Source organism: Nerophis ophidion, linkage group LG11 (genome assembly GCF_033978795.1).
Source record: "Nerophis ophidion isolate RoL-2023_Sa linkage group LG11, RoL_Noph_v1.0, whole genome shotgun sequence".
In the NCBI taxonomy this organism is placed as follows: domain Eukaryota; kingdom Metazoa; phylum Chordata; class Actinopteri; order Syngnathiformes; family Syngnathidae; genus Nerophis; species Nerophis ophidion.
Window position 1 is genome coordinate 46,647,501 of NC_084621.1, and position 17,941 is coordinate 46,665,441.

The 17,941-nt window shown below is 42.8% G+C and overlaps 1 protein-coding gene and 1 long non-coding RNA gene across 2 annotated transcripts; both read left to right on the forward strand.

Annotated features, from left to right (window-relative positions):
- The first annotated feature begins 6,397 nt into the window (after positions 1-6,397).
- Positions 6,398-11,927, forward strand: LOC133562198 (C-type lectin domain family 4 member M-like). Its single transcript, XM_061916157.1, has 4 exons — positions 6,398-6,572; positions 6,647-6,730; positions 7,886-8,743; positions 11,371-11,927. The coding sequence occupies exons 1-4, from the start codon at positions 6,473-6,475 to the stop codon at positions 11,748-11,750; spliced, it is 1,422 nt and encodes a 473-aa protein (XP_061772141.1). The 5' UTR covers positions 6,398-6,472; the 3' UTR covers positions 11,751-11,927.
- A 4,105-nt stretch (positions 11,928-16,032) lies between these two features.
- On the forward strand, positions 16,033-17,941 carry LOC133561439 (uncharacterized). The gene is made up of 5 exons (XR_009808696.1): positions 16,033-16,119; positions 17,153-17,227; positions 17,428-17,492; positions 17,638-17,733; positions 17,829-17,941. It is a non-coding gene; the product is annotated as an uncharacterized LOC133561439 (long non-coding RNA).

Sequence of the window (17,941 nt, forward strand, 5' to 3'; positions counted from 1 at the left end):
TGATATAATCGGACACCTCTAATAATAGTGACACTTTTAATAACACATTGACATATTTAACTCCAATTATAGCTAATTAATAAACCATTTAAATGTGCCATACCTAGTGTTTAGAGTGTCCACCCTGAGATCGGTAGGTTGTGAGTTCAAATCGCGGCCTAGTCATACCAAAGACTATAAAAATGGGACCCATTGCCTCCCTGTTTGGCATTCAGCATCAAGGGTTGGAATTGGGGGTTAAATCACCATAAATGATTCCCGGGGGTGATCAAGGGGATGGGTCAAATGCAGAGGACAAATTTCACCACACCTAATGTGTGTGACAATCATTGGTACTTTAATGTTTGATTTTTAGTGCGCATGCGTCGATCTACACTGCCGCTGCTGCAGTTCGCTCCGTCCAAGTCTCTTGTATTTGTTCTTTGTTCGTTTTGTATTTTTATACATTTTTTAATTTCCTCTACATTTACTTTCCATCAAGTTTTGCCCTTCTAAACATGCAGTTTAGAACTGTTTTGTTCGTCTTACTGACGGCGGGGACTCTGCTGAAGAGCTCAAACGGGCAACAACAGTGGAGAGGCTCTATCATCTACACCAGGGAAAAGTAGGTATAAACCATATATTCCTTCCGTCGTCATGGGTAATGTGCGCTCTCTGGGAAACAAAATTGATGAGTTGTCGGTACTTGCTGGTAGTCAGAAAGAATATCGTGAGTGTAGCCCAATGGGTTTTACTGAGACGTGGCTGCACGACGATGTTCCAGATAGTAACGTCTCTATTAACGGGTTCGAAATGGTGCGCGCTGACCGGGACCGAACCAACGGCAAGCGGAAAGGAGGAGGGCTGCTTTGTTTATTAATAATAAATATTGTCATCCCGGTCATAGTACAATAAAAGAACGCCACTGTGTCCCGAATATAGAGATGTTAGCTGTAGGACTCAGAACATATTATTTGCCCTGGGAGATTCCGCATGTTATCATGATGGCAGTATACATCCCCCCCTCTGCTAACGCTGCAGCCGCCAGTGACGTCATCCACAGCTCGATAGCCAGACTACAAACCCAGCACCCGGAAGCTCTCATCCTCATCTCGGGGGATTTTAACCATGTCACTATGGACAAATCACTACCCAACTTCACTCAGTATGTCAGCTGCCACACCAGAGGAAATAAGATCCTGGACCTGCTTTACGCAAACATCAAGGATGTGTATAGCTCCATAGCACTCCCAGAGCTGGGCCGGTCAGACCACAACCTTGTTTACTTCAACCCATGTTATGTGGCTCTGGTCAAAAGACTGCCTGTGACCAAAAAAACTGTGAGAAGGTGGTCAGAAGGGGTCCAAGAGACACTACAGGGCTGTTTTGAGGTAACTGACTGACAGGTGCTCATGGAGCTGCATGGAGAGAAAATTGACGGGCTCACAGAGTGCATCACAGGCTATATCAACTTCTATGTTGACTCAAATGTCCCATCAAAGACGGTCACCTGCTACCCAAACAACAAGCCGTGGGTGACCAAAGACATCAAAACCATACTGAATGAGAAGAAGAGGGCATTCAATGCTGGTAACAGGGAGGAGGTGAAAAGAGTTCAGGTGCTGCTGAAGACCAAACTCAGGGAGGCCAAGGAGAACTACAGGAGGAAGCTGGAAGGGAAGCTGAAGGATAACAACATAAAGGCGGTCTGGAGAGGTATGCAGACCATCACCGGCCTCAAACCATCGGGGGGTCGCGGGGTGGACGGAGACAAAGAGAGAGCCAATGAGCTAAACCAGTTCTTTAACAGGTTTGACAAAGTGGCTCTGACAAGCTCCTCTGACTCTGCGATAGTGGGGTAATTGAGGAGGGTGATGATGAGGAATACAGGGCATTGGTGGAGGACTTTGTCACATGGTGTGGAAAGAACCACCTCCAGCTCAATGTGACGAAGACCAAGGAGCTGGTTGTGGACCTGGAAAGGAGGAAGAGTACTTCGGCGACCCCTGTTTCCATCAGGGGGGTCGATGTGGACATGGTTGAGGATTATAAATACCTGGGAGTACACATCGACAACAAGCTGAATGGGTCAAAACCCGCTGAGGCCCTCTACAAGAAGGGACAGAGCCGCTTCTACTTCCTCAGGAAGCTAGGATCCTTCTACGCCTGTACAAAGATGTTGAAGATGTTCTACGAGTCGGTGGTGGCGGGCGCCTTCTTGTACGCCGTGGCTTGCTGGGGCAGCGGGCTGAGAGTGAGGGACACAAACAGACTGGAAAAGCTGGTAGAGAAGGCCAGTAACGTGGTGGGAGTGGAGCTAGACTCTCTGGCGGTGATGTCAGAGAGGAGAAGTCTAGCAAAACTCCTAGCCATTATGGACAACACCTCCACCCACTACACTCGGACCTTGCGGAGAGAATGAGCACGTTCAGTGGAAGGCTCAGACTCTCAAAATGCAACACGGAATGACACAGGAGGTCCTTCATACCGACAGCCATCAGACTGTATAATGCATATGTTCCTTCTTGACTGCACTTAAATGTAGAATATATGTAGAATATATTTATATTATTCATATATCATATATATAACATATATGTTATATATTATGTATTAGTATTTATTGTGAGTGAACTGTGGTGCTGAATTTCCCCAGGGCGCAGTGGGAGAGTGGCCGTGCGCAACCCGAGGGTCCCTGGTTCAAATCCCCACCTAGTACCAACCTCGTCACGTCCGTTGTGTCCTGAGCAAGACACTTCACCCTTGCTCCTGATGGTTGCTGGTTGGCGCCTTGCATGGCAGCTCCCTCCATCAGTGTGTGAATGTGTGTGTGAATGGGTAAATGTGGAAGTAGTGTCAAAGCGCTTTGAGTACCTTGAAGGTAGAAAAGCGCTATACAAGTACAACCCATTTATCATTCTATTCTATTCTATTCTATTCTATGCTATTTAAAAGCCTACTGAAACCCACTACTACCCACCACGCAGTCTGATAGTTTATATATCCATCCATCCATCCATCCATCTTCTTCCGCTTATCCGAGGTGGGGTCGCGGGGAAATATTAACATTGAAACACATACCATTACGGCCTTTTTAGTTTACTAAATTGCAATTTTAAATTTCACGGGAGTTTTTTCTTGAAAACGTTGCGTAATGATGACGTGTACGCGTGACATCAATGGCTGTTATGAATATAAAGTGAAGTGAAGTGAATTGTATTTATATAGCGCTTTTTCTCTAGTGACTCAAAGCGCTTTACAAACTGAAACCCAATATCTAAGTTACATATAAACCAGTGTGGATGGCACTGGAAGCAGGTGGGTAAAGTGTCTTGCCCAAGGACACGACAGCAGTGACTAGGATGGTGTAAGCGGGGATCGAACCTGCAACCCTCAAGTTGCTGGCACGGCCGCTCTACCAACCGAGCTATACCGCCGCACGCACACAGCTAAAAGTCGTCTGATTTAACAGCATAATTACACAGTATTTTGGACATCTGTGTTGCTGAATCCTTTGCAATTAGTTCAATTAAAATTGGAGAAGTCAAAGTAGAAAGATGGATTTGGGAAGCTTTAGCCTTTAGCCACACAAACACACGGTGATTCCTTGTTTAAAATTCACAGAGGTGAAACTTTACTATGGATCACAGCGAACATGGATCCCAACCGAATGTCAACCAGCAGTTTTCGTTGAGATATATGTGGTAAAAAGACGCTTCTTACCGGAGATCAGCTGAGCTTGTGCCACCCATAAAGCTGCCGTCGACTTCCCTGAGATGCTGCGCGTCAACACACCCGCCCGTGGACACACCCCTCCGACTATCAGGTACTGTTAAACTCACTAAAACACTAGCAACACAATAGAAAGATAAGTGATTTCCCAGAATTATCCTAGTAAATGGAAATTGTGGTTTTCTCGGTCCGAATAGCTGTTTTTGTTGGAGGCTCCCATTAAAAACAATGTGAAGATGTGAGGAGCCATCAACAGGTGACGTCATCGTCTGCGACTTCCGGTAAAGGCAGGGCTTTTCTGTTAGCTCCGAAAGTTGCAAACTTTATCGTGGATGTTCTCTACTAAATCCTTTCAGCAAAAATATGGCAATATCACGAAATGATCAAGTATGACACATAAAATGGACCTGCTATCCCCATTTAAATAAGAAAATCTCATTTCAGTAGGTCTTTAACTTTAACTTTAACATATGTAATATAGTGGCCAGAAATGGTACTGCATTCACAGTCAAAATTCTGTAGTCTTTCCCTTCTCGCGCTGACTGAGGTTGCCAGATACGCTACTAAATTCAGCTCGATCAACTGGGCGACTCAAAGGAACCTCAAATGTCCACTACCTCTTACGAGGGGTTGAGGTGCTGGGACCATAATAGCTCAATAGACAAGCCACTTTTTCAGTATCAAACCTCTAACCAACACATTTTACACAGAAATTAGACTATTTTTAGGAAAAAGTGCGTCATCTCAGCGTACAATATCACAACAAATGGCAATCATATGGTTATTGCCAGTACCGTCAGAAAACAAAGACTAAAATGAACTACAACCAATGCTAGCAATGATGAAAATAAGTAGGGCATGCTTAGCAGCCTAATGTACGCCCAAAACTAAGATGAGAAATTTTACCAAGATATGCCTATAGGCTACACAAATGAGGAATTATTTTATCATGTAATTTCATACGTTTCATACTGCCATGATGACAGCCGTGCTAAAGCTGCAACCCATTTCCTCTGCGTATCAGCATATTGAGAACAAAATAGGCACTAACATTACCCATATCCACATAGGTTTTATTTGTTGAAAATATATTTTGCCCTGTCAGTTCGAATACTCATCGACATACAGGCTCACAGGCATATATTTTCCCCGTTAGCTTATATGTTGATGTGTCATTGCTAGCATGCTAAGCATTACACTCGGAGTCAAGCACCATCACACATTCCTTAAAGAAACATACTAGCTTTGTTAGACACGATCATAGACTGTATTGGAAATTATAGTTTATATACGAAATATCAATTTCCTTTTCCATCCATCCATCCATTTTCTAACGATTGTCCCTTTTGGGGTCGCGGGGGGGTCACTGGAGCCTATCTCAGCTTGCATTAGGGCGGAAGACGGTGTACACTATGGACAAGTCGCCACCTCATCACAAGAAGACGTAAATGCCTGACTTACCTATCAAAGAGGAAATTAGCAAGTTTGGTGTTACATGAAAAAATCTTCTCCGCCTTCAATCGTCTCCATATTTCAAAAGCATCCATGACACAAATCCTCGTTTTGTTCCTGGCTTCGTCATGAATAAGTAAAAAATCGTAACGAGGCCTTTTAGATTTACTAAGGTCTGACATGTTTAGTAGCTTTACCAGTGGCACAAGCAAGATGAAGAAGGCGGTGCGTAACTGGCAACCTGGATGTGACACACTCACGGACTTTCTAATTGGTCAAACAGTACAGGGCGAGACATCGAAATGGAAACATCAATCCATCCATTTTCTACCGCTTACTCCCTTTTGGGGTCGCGGGGGGCGCTGGCGCCTATCTCAGCTACAATCGGGCGGAAGGTGGTGTACACCCTGGAGAAGTCGCCAACTCATCGCAGCGAAATGGAAACAATAACAACATTTTGGGGCTGTAAATCAAATTTTTAAATGAGTATATCCCAGCTGAACTTCTGTTATCAGTTATAAAGGTGTTCGAAAAGAACATTATTTAGTAATGCCTTTTGACATATCAGGGCAATTTAATGATGGCTTGACATGAAATTATTACATATAGCTCCTTTAAGTGATTATATAATGATCCATCCATCCATTTTCTACCACTTGTCCCTGATGTATTTATGTATTTATTTTTGTCTCATTTGACCCTCCATACTTTCCCTCACCACACATTTAAAAGTGTTTTCCTTTTACTGTGGATGTTAGAATGGTAAAATATCTAAAACTTAACTAATGTGTCATCAGTGAAGCCAAGATCTCCGATAAAATGTCACACACAAACAAGCCAAAGATTGATATTTACTTGATGTGTTGAATAGGAAGGAATCAACATTTTAAATTTTGCACTCTTATGCTTGGTGACTTCCTATTATTGCATTCAGGAAGTTTAGAGTTTTGCTGACTCTTCTGTAATGTTGCCATTTTTGAAGGATGGCTCTGCCACAGAGAATAAAGTCAAGCCAAATGCCATCTTTGAATGTCCATGTAAAGTGGAGTCCTATTTGTTTTACACAAAAGTACAATGTACAGTTTATATTAAGGCTGGCTTAAAATTAAACACCTATCACACATCATAACAACTTTTTCAGACTTCTCCTTTAAATTTATATCCATCCAAAAGGCGTGGCCACTGCTTTTTTTCCCTGATTCAGCAGATGCCCAAACCTTCATAAGGCCGCTTTTGACGCAAAACTTGTAAAACTTGTAGTGTGGAGACAAACAGGTGGGTGACTAAAGTGTGGTTACATTTTGCACACATGTCAGTGACATTTAACAGCAAGTCAGAGGCGATGAAAGCAGATGGTTGGGACGTGATGGACTCTGATTATAAATCGGAATGTGGAAAAAGACGATCAAGTAAGGATGCTGATGACATATTTAAAACTTACAACACATTGACATTGCTAATGGCTATTGTTTTTGTGTCACAGTGTGGTGGATTCGAGTTATAGCTCTGTTTTTGGGGCTGATCTATCTTCTTCTGCTGGTGATCATCATAGCTATGTTGGCCCAACGTGAGTACATGCTTTGACATGACTGCAAATCCAAACAACAATGCTAATGTGAGTGTGCGGCTGGCAAAAACGTTTGCATGCACTGCTAAAATAGATCACTACATGTTATGTTGGCCCTGCGATGAGATGGCGACTTGTCCAGGGTGTACTCCACCTTCCGCCAGAGTGCAGCTGAGATACGCTCCAGCAACCCCCCACTACCCTGAATGGGACAAGTGGTAGAAAATGGATGTTAACAATGACAAGATTTATATTATAATAATAATAATAATAATAATCATTATTATTATCATTATTATTATTATTAGCTTTATTGTCTCAGAGGAGAAATTTGTCTTGGGCATCAAGACACAGCGTTTTACATACATACATACATACATACATACATACACATACATACATACAGTACATACATACATACATACATACATACAGTTCATCTTACAATACAGTGACAACAGTGAACAGTGCACAGGTTTATCAGTTAGTTATGAGATCACACAAACAATCCCCCCGTATTGCACTACCCCAATATTGCACACCTTATTATTGCACTTGGTTATTACTGTAGGTTTCTTTTGTTAAGTGCTTTGATTGCCAGTGGGACAAAGGAAAATCTATACCTGTTGATTTTTTATGTTGCTGTTCTGTACATTTACCATTTGGCATCAACACAATTTCACTATGAAATATATGGTGTGGGTCACGGGGGATTTTAAGACCCTGTTTCCTCACAGTCTTGTTGAATATTTCTTGAAGGGAACAAGGGGGCTCCATGCCAATTATTTTTACCAGCCCTCTTGATAAGATTTTGAAGTTGGGTTTTAAGTTTGACAAACCAAACCATGTGGAGATGCCATAACAGATGACTGATTCACAAAAAATATTATAAAAAACATGTATTTAATTAATTAGAATCAAAGTTTTGGAACGGCGTGGCTCAGAAACTTGAGGGTTCCTGGTTCGACTCCAGCTTCTACAATCCTAGTCACTGACGTTGTGTCCTTGGGCAAGACACCCAAAACCTTGATCCTAGTGCCCTCAACACTAGTGTAAATGTTGCTTAAATTTAGATAACAGGTTTCTCAATTTAAAGCGCTTTGAGTCACTACAGAAAAAGCGCTATATAAGTTTGCCCTTTTTTTTTTTTTACAGATATCAGGCCAACACATCTTAAAGACACCGAACTGCCCATTAGTGTCGTCAAATCTGACAACCTGACTTCAAAATGCTTCCACCTACAAGGCAAATACAGCGCCCTGCTCGAAAGAAACAACCTGTTAGAGAACAATCTCTGTTCTCTGACTAAGGAGAAAGACAATGTCACAGGGGAGCGGGACACCCTACGAAATGAGCGAGACATTCTCCAAAGAGAGCGAAGCACCCTCCAGAGTGAAAGTGACACCCTCAAACATCAGCGAGACACCTTCAGGACTGAGCGAGACACCCTTCAAAATGAGCGGGAAGCCATCGGGAAGCAGCGCGACATCTTACAGAGAGCACAAGAAACCCAGCGAAACGAGCGAGAAACCCTTAAAAGTGAGCGAGACGCTCTTAAGAGTGAGAAAGAATCCCTCCAAAATGACAGAGAGACCCTCCAAAATGACAAAGAAACCCTCAAAAAGGAGCGAGACACTCTCGAGGTAGAGAAAGTATCCCTCCAAAATGAGAGAGGCACTCTCCAAAATGAGAGAGGCACTCTCCAAAATGAGCGAAACACCCTCCAAAATGAGAAAGACGTCGTCCAAAGCGAACGCGCCACTCTCCAAAAGGAGCGAGACACCCTCCAAAACGAACGAGACACCCTGCGAAATGAGAAAAATACCCTCCAGAACGAGCGAGACATCGCCACGAAAGAGCGCGACTCCCTGAGAGACGAGCGAGACCATCTGAGGCTGGTGTCCAGCAACCTGACCCAAGCGTTGCAGTTCCTGCAGAGTCGATTCGACACTGTGGCAGAAAGTCGCGATGGCTTGAAGGAGGAGGCTAAACAGTTGAATAATAACAGAGCAGGTGAGGCCTGCACAGAAACAAAAAGTTCAGACCTGTAATATAATAAGAAGGTTGAACCGTATTTGATCTCAAAGGGAATTGTTCAGCAAAGATCATTCACTATGTATTATTTGCCAAATTTACTGGCAAAATAGCGCATCTTCGATTCCCAGGTAAAGCTTGATCTGTATTTTTGAAACATTCCTTGCTCCTGATGGTAAGTATTTTTCAAGTTCTATCAACACCACTTTGCATTTGTTTATTCAAGTAAGGCATTGGCTTGACTAACTAAAAGATGCCTTGGGGGCCTTTTGGTATAAATTAGGCATGTTCAAACTTTTTTCTTCCACAGAGGGCCTCATACAAAAAAATTGAAGGTTTTTAATATCCTTTCTTTATTGTTTGTTAACCAGCATGATGGGTGTAGAGCAGTGTTAGGGAAACGGTGTTACTAACGCCTATACTTTTACTTTCAATAATTTTAATTATGCCGCTTCTACACTCAGCCAGCTAATGTTATCCAGGGTAAATCCCACCTAACCTTATCCTTGTCCACACACACACAATGGCCGTTTAAGACCCCCTACCACTGCGTGGAGAATGCGCACGTCATAGGCATCTCCAGTGTTGCTTTCTGTGCAAGTTCTTAAATTCAACTTATCTGAACAATATCCAGTGTTGAGGTATTTAAATTAACTGGAATCCAGTGTGCTGTGGGGCCCTATTGTAGTGAATCACACCTGAGCCATCATAAATTGATCAAATCTTTATTGGACACGTGAAAGTAAACAATGTGATAAAGAACATTTTACATCAATCAATCTAGGGATCTAGATATCTGGTCAGGACACTTCACCTTCATTGTCCATTCGTTTTTGGTGACTTTATATACTCTGAACCTAGATGTTGAGTCCGCGACATACATGGCAGTCAATAACTGATACAGTCGGCTTCGCCATTCCAAATGCTTTCGATGTATTCCGTAGTCTTCTCTCGACAGCCAGGTAATACAAAGCACACGCATTCTCGTTGACTCTCCTTTGACTAGTGGACAAAGTTTTTCGGTAAATAGAATCACAGCTCAACCGCACATTTGAAAGTTCTCTTGCCGTCTGAGATGTGTTGTATCCGAAATAGCTGCAATCGCGCGTTTTCTTCTCTTAAGGTATTCATGTGTGATTTTTACAAGCGTCTGTTCATTTAGAAGCATGAGACACACGGGCATGTCTGGATGACTCGTCTCCATCTTTCCAGTGGTTAGCTCCGGTTGTTATGAGGCTGGCTGTGGCGAGTTCTTTTTGACATTACTTCCTGTGTGGGGCACAGTCTTTCTGACTTCACTTCCTCTCCAACGATCAATGAGTCCATACAAAGCTAAGAGCCGGAGAATCAAGAAATAAACGGCGCACTTACCCATGTAAAAAATATAATATCCAAGGAGGGGAATCTTAAACGATGGTTTAGTGTGGCTGAAACGGGGCTTAGGCTAAATAATTGTTTGTTTAAGGGTTTAAACCACTTAGTGTAGACATAGCCTTAGTTTTGCGACACGTTTGATGTAATGCGGCGCATTACTTTTGATGTAGTTGGATGTCAACAAGACAGCGTCAGAAGCCCAGCAAGGTCAATGCAGGAAGTATTTTTTTTACTAATGAAAGCAACAACAAACACCACACTAAAATTAACTTGATATTAACTATAGGAGGAGGCACCATCACACAGCAAATAATGTGTGGGTTAATTACACACACTTGTACTACTACCCCTACTAAGAGGGAATCAATGATTGAAGCGACAAGCTTGCAATAGTACCCCGTTTGTGGACAAGGAGACTACAGCCATGGAAGCTTAGTCAATCTCTAACTAGTGCTAACACAATCCAGTGAAAAGATTCAACAGAGCTGCAAAAACTACCGCTGCTAAACTAACAAACACAGCTGGGGTAAAAAGCTGCTCTGAGGGAGCTTTTGCTGACATCCCTCGTCACTTGGCACTGTTTTTTTTTTTTTGTAAAGAAACGAGAAACTGTAACTAATTGATTCGACTTCTACAAAAATAAACTATATTCCCCATGCATTTTTTTCACAAATGTAAATACCTCTAAATACACATTAACATTGATCCAACTCATTCTAGTAGTTCAGAAATACCAGAGACACGTACCTACTAACTGTATTTTTTAAATAAGAAGATACCAAGCAATTAGAGTCTCCCAGGGCAACCATTCTCCCGATGTCCACCCGTACAACATTATTGGGGACGTGCCTTAAAGGCACTGCCTTTAGCGTCCTCTCTCACCTGAAAAGGAGACTATTATATATGTCTCCGTTATCCATAGGTTTATCTATAACTCATAAAGTAGGTAGACACGGAGCTATTTCTCAGCCTGTGTTTGATCCAGTCGGTACGTTAATACACTGACACACAACATCCAGATTCCCATCATGCATTGCTTCAAAACTACAGCAAGTAGTAATGTCCCAAAAAATAATAGAGACGAAGCAGAAGAACGAACAAAAGATATGGTGACGACGAGTAAGAAGAAGTACGTAATTATTTTTCCAATCATTTTGGAACTTGCAAGCGTACTTCTTCTTACTCGTCTATATATTGAATAACAAATAACAATGTGACCCTGCTCCCTATAGAAAAACTTTGTCCAGCTGACTGGATCAAATTCCAGGAGAAATGCTACTACATCTCCAAGATTGCTGACTCTAGGTCGTGGCAAACAAGTCGGAGAGACTGTCAGGACCGAGGAGGAGACCTGGCCATCATCACCACAAAAGAAGAGCAGGATTTTGTCACCACTAATAACGACCGCATCTGGATCGGGCTGTCTGACATAGATAGAGAGGGCAAGTTTAAGTGGGTGAACGGGCAGGAACTGGACTTTGAAGGATTCTGGCAGAAAGGGGAGCCCAATGACAAGAACGGACATGAAGACTGTGTTGAGATTTATCGTGCAGGAGGAGGATGGAACGATATGCCTTGTCGCGAAAAATTGTCCTGGGTTTGTGAAGATTAACATTGACTTTGTGAGTCTGCTCCTCGTGTTTGATTATACAGAAGACGCCATCATTTTGTATCTACTGTATATCCATCAGGCATCTTCACCTTCATTTCTTTTGCAGCGGAACTTCGAGCTATATCTAATGTTTTTCCTTCCACACAAAATAAATGATTGTTTTCAGCTTTTTCAGAACGTTTTGACAAATGTTTTGAGGCTTCAACTATTCAATGACATTAATTCAAATGGTGATTTTATGAATTAAACATGCACCTGGGGAAAGGTTAATTGGCAACACTAAATTGGCCCCAGTGTGTGAATGTGAGTGTGAATGTTGTCTATCTGTGTTGGCCCTGTGATGAGGTGGCGACTTGTCCACAATGTATCCCGCCTTCTGCCAAAATGCAGCTGAGATAGGCTCCAGCACCCCGCGCAACCCCGAAACAGCCAAGCGGTAGGAAATGGATGGATGGATGGATGGATGGATGGATGGATGGATGGATGGATGCCCTCGGTATTTCAAGTGTTCTGTGTAACCTCCACCTCATAAAGCACATGATTGCAACAAAAATAGGATGTTTTACATCTTTTATACCACACCGACTTACAGTAAAAGTTGACTCTCGATGGCAGTAAAAGCATCGAGCTCATTGTCAAATTACAATCCTGTCTTATTTCATTTTAGTTAGTAATAGCAATGTATTTTTTTAAGTTATAAAAACAAACACCACCAAAGTCTTCCTTCCTTATTCTCTTCTGTCTGCTCTGTTGTCCACAAGATGCAGACATTCTCCATGTATGTTTTATGCTTATCTATCGTAAACATCCATTTATGGTCCAACATGAGGTGGCGACTTGTCCAGGGTGTACCCCGCCTTCTGCCCGATTGTAGCTGAGATAGGTGCCAGCGCCCCCCGCGACCCCAAAAGGGAATAAGCGGTAGAAAATGGATGGATGGATATTTACCCTCGCACATTAAGAGTATTTGTGAACTCTTGAACGTGATTTATAGTGCACGTTTTTGTTGGTAAATGAGAAACGATGAACAGATAATTATCACACCTCAGCATCTCTTTCATGTAAACGCTGCCTCTTTGCTAGGTCAGCTTTGCAAATAAAAATATGTTCTTAATGGCCTTAATATTTATAAATAAATAATAAATAAGTATATAAATTGATGTAGAATAAGAAGTGAGAATGCGACGTCTTCCAGAGGGTGGGTACTCTCCCCAGCTGCAGGCTGAAGTTGAAGATTCACTGGAGTGGTTCACCCAGTTCTGCAACACAGGTCTTCAGGAGTCGGGCACACACCTTGTCTGGGCCTGCTGCTTTCCGAGGCTGTAGCTTCCTCAATTGACCTCTGACCTGGTCCGCAGAGATGACTATTCCCTGCATAAAGGTGGTGGAGGGGGGTGCTGCCATGGCTGGGGGGGGAGGTGCGTTGAGGGGAGAAGAAGAGGGGGTGGCTGCGATGGGGAGTGGGGGTGGAGAGGACACGGGCTGGTTGAACCAGTTAAAGAAGTTATTCATCTCATTGGCCCTCTCTATTGTCCCCCCAACAGCTCTGGTCTTTGTCTTGTGGCCTGTGATGGTTTTCACACCTTCCCAGACCTCTTTCATGTGGTTCTGCTGCAGCTTCTGCTCCAGCTTCTTCTTTGTCCTTAGCCTCCCTCACGTGTCATTTCACCTCCTGCTGTGCCGCTCTCATTGCCTCCCTGTCTCCACTCCTGAAGGCAGCTTTCTTCTTGTTGAGGACAGCTTTAATCTCTTGTGTTACCCAGGGTTTGTTATTAGGGTAACACCGAACATTCTTAGCAGGGCAGGTCACGTCCACGCAGAAATTAAAGTAATCCGTGAGACAGTGAGACACCAAAGCGTTTGTAAAAACTATGTGAAGGGCTTATAAAGACTCCACCCATCCATCCATCCATCCATCTTCTTCCGCTTATCCGAGGTCGGGTCGCGGGGGCAGCAGCCTATGCAGGGAAGCCCAGACTTCCCTCTCCCCAGCCACTTCGTCCAGCTCCTCCCGAGGGGATCCGGAGGCGTTCCCAGGCCAGCCGGGAGAAATAGTCTTCCCAACGTGTCCTGGGTCTTCCCCGTGGCCTCCTACCGGTCGGACGTGCCAGAAACACCTCCCTAGGGAGACGTTTGGGTGGCATCCTGACCAGATGCCTGAACCACCTCATCTGGCTCCTCTCGATTTGGAGGAGCAGCGGCTTTACTTTAAGCTCCTCCCTGATGACAGAGCTTCTCAACCTATCTCTAAGGGAGATCACCGCCACCCGGCGGCGGAAACTCATTTCGGCCGCTTGTACCCGTGATCTTGTCCTTTTGGTCATAACCCAAAGCTCATGAACCATGGGTGAGGATGGAAACATTGATCGACCAGCTCAGCTCCTTTTTCACCACAATGTGCGCATTACTGAAGATGCTGCACCGATCTGCCTGTCGATCTCACGATCCACTCTTCCCTCAGTCGTGAAGAAGACTCTGAGTTACTTGAACTCCTCCACTTGGGGCGAGATCTCCTCTCCAACCCGGAGATGGCACTCCAACCTTTTCTGGGCGAGAACCATGTACTCGGACTTGGCGGTGCTGATTCCCATCCCAGTCACTTCACAATCGACTGTGAACCAATCCAATGAGAGCTGAAGATTTTGGCCAGATGAAGCCATCAGAACCACATCATCTGCAAAAAGTAGAGACCTAATCCTGCAGCCACTAAACCAGATACCCTCAACTTCCTGACTGCGCCTAAAAATTCTGTCCACAAAAGTTATTAACAGAATCGGTGACAAAGGGCAGCCTTCGCGGAGTCCAACCCTCACTGGAAACGTGTCCGAATTACTTCCGGCAATACTGACCAAGCTCTGACACTGATCATACAGGGAGCGGACCACCACAATCAGACAGTCCGATACCCCATACCAGTGACGTGCGGTGAGGTTCATGGCTGGTGAGGCACTGACTTCATCACAGTCAGATTTATAAACATGTGAACCCTATAGAGTATCTTATTCACCATTTAATTGGCAGCAGTTAACGGGTTGTGTTTAAAAGCTCATACCAGCATTCTTCCCTACTTGGCACTCAGCATCAAGGGTTGGAATCGGGGGTTAAATCACCAAAATTGATTCCCGGCCGCTGCTGCTCACTGCTCCCCTCACCTCCCAGGGGGTGAACAAGGGGATGGGTCGAATGCAGAGGACAAATTTCACCACACCTAGTGTGTGTGTGACGATAATTGGTACTTTAACTTAATGTAGCAGGTACTTTAGCTAGTATAGAAGAAGTTCTCAATAATCAGAAGTCTAGATTACGACTCGGAGAGAGTAGGACAGACACAATTAAATACTTTAAACGATAGTGGTGTTATTCAAACATGTACAGTGCAACAACTAGTGGACAGACCAGGGGCGTCGCCAGACAGATTTCCTGGGGCACGTGCCCCACTGTTGATCTGCAGTGCCCCAGTAAAAATTTCACCAATAAAAAAAAAACCCTTCAGAATTTTAAGTCTACATAACATAGACAACAGCGCACATACCAGTTAGTATGGTAATTGATTGCTACTGTATTCACTCAACGAAACAATCAGCACATGGCTAGTTAATATGGTAATTTATTCACGTGTGGATCGTTGAGGGAGAGAGAGAGAGAGAGAGAGAGAGAGAGAGAGAGAGAGAGAGAGAGAGGATGAGAATCACTGCGTGAGGTAGGTAACGTTAGCCAACAACAATTTGTTAATTACATTATTTTGATTTTGATTTGACTCAAACTGTAACTCCTAGATGGATTTAAGAAAGTTATTCGCCCGCAGAAGAGAAGAAACAAGGAATGAGAGATGTAAGTGAAGTCCTAGCTAGCTAGGCAACATCATTGTCTTAAGTTGATGCTCAGTTAGTTAACGTTATTCCTTGTATCAAGACAAACATATTCATTTGCTGTACGAGCTGTCGGGGGAATTTCCAATGAACATGAAACATACCTAGTGGGCACCCGTCCTTAGTTCAACGTCGAGGTGAGGTTGAAATTATGTCGCGACGTCACTCAACCATATCCCAACCAAATCACAACCAACTGACCCCACCACACCATATGTTGCAAATCTGGTTTGTTTTCATCATTGGGGGACATCGTCTTTTCAACGTCGTTTCAACATGTACAATTCAACTTGCCAAACATTCTGCGCGCATCGGCCATTTGCGCCCGTTTTCAACGAAACCGCTGCTTGATGGCAGCGTGAACTAAAAGCCAAGCTTGTGCGCATGCGTGCTGAAGTATTTCCTTTCCAGTACAGCAAGCAAGACTAAGAGCGAAGATTTGAATTGGAAATCGAACTATTTCACTGCAAAGAAAACCATCGACGTCCATAAAGATTCAGGTTTGTACCTTGAGATAATACTGGTTATTTATATCGATATAATTTCGGCCCTTTCACAAGAGGGTTGCAGGAAAACGTTTATTTTGACTGTATAAACTGGACCTGAGCAAACATTTTTTTTCTCCCCAAGCAGACAACAATTTTTTCCCCCACCTGCCCAAAAGCAAACAAATGTTTTTCCAGGCTAACACAAAACAAACAATTTTTTTTTTGTTCTGTACCCTTTACAGCCGTGCCAGTCACTGTATTGATTTACTTCCTCTTGATTTTGATCTTCAAAACACCCGTCTGGATGGCAGTTAGGTTTTTCTGGCTCATTTTAATGTTTATTTAAAATGTTGCCAGTTTATTTTAAGTACAGGTACTTTTTAATTAGTTTGACTTGTTAGCAAGGCTTTGTCTCAAAAGGCAAGTCCACGGGTCGCCCATAAAAGGATCCATGTAATATTAAATGCTATGGTCTTTACTTGTTTTTTTATTTTACTGATAAGGCCAGTACTGCTATTACAAGAGCTTTTGTCAAGTATTGAAACTTCCAAATGGTTTCACTGTTGACCTGTTGGCCAACATGTATAATAAAATATATGAAAATAAAATATCCAGACAGATTTTGTTGAAAGATATTTTATGATTGACAATAAAAGACTGCACAGAGCGCAGAAATTTTTGGGGGGTACAAAGTTTTTTCTCTTGGCACAAGAAGGCAACCAGCTTTTTTTTTTTGTAGAGCTTACCGGAGCAAACTTTTTTTATATATATATACGTCAGGAGAACAAACTATTTATTTTTCAGTTTTTGCTAAACAATCTCTTTTTTTCCCAAAAAAAACATACCCTCCCCCACGTTTCATCTGGTCCGCCCCTAAGTCTACGTACATGTACCATTACCGGTAATTGAAAAGCAGAACGTTAATGCAAGGCAATGTACCAATGATTTCAGTTTATGCATATATGGAACAACACAGTACACTTGCTATGATACATATAAAACCAAAAAGGATAATTTTTTGATAAAACTGTCCTTCCATGTGCAGAAATTGGAGACAGTGGAGGAACTACTCGACCTTGAAGAGTCGATAAAAACTCAACCAAGCAAGAAAGATTTGCTGGTAAGTAATTATAACATTATAATTGTGTAGCTGTTTTTACATCGGAAATATTATTGTATTTAGATAGAAATTTCAGGTTATGAAATCGTGTAGATAAAACACGTGTAAATAAAACAGGCCCTATACTTGAATGTATATGTATGTGTTTGCCAGCTTCTTCCCCCAGTGTATGCTAAACCCATTCTCTTGTATATTTGCAGACAGCCAGGCTCTCAAAGATTGGTGAATATAACTTAAAGAGCTGTTTAAGCACCATCATGGACAGGTATTTTCCTCTTTCTTTTTATATATATTAAAAATAGGCGACGTAAGACCCAAATTCTAATCTATGAGTGCTAGATCGGGAATTATAATAAAGCAAAATTCCGTACTTTTTGGCCTGCATGTATGACTTGCGTGTTCAATTTCAGGCTCATGACAAATGAAATAATGTCCAATCTGAACATGAAGGGGAGAGGGGGGAAAAAATAGCTTTGCCGAGACGAAGCTGCTCGATGTAGTCACAGGTGAGTTTGTGCGTGTGTTTAATAATTACATTAACTTGATTGGGGTAAATCACATGCACCCTTAATTAATTTGTATTCTTTTTGCCTGTTTACAGCTAGTGTCTTGGATACCCAGAAGGGGACCGAAACGATGGTCCATTATGCCATAAAAAATAAACTGGAATATGCCCCTGGACGGAAGGGAGGAATAGGATGGGGATCACAGGCT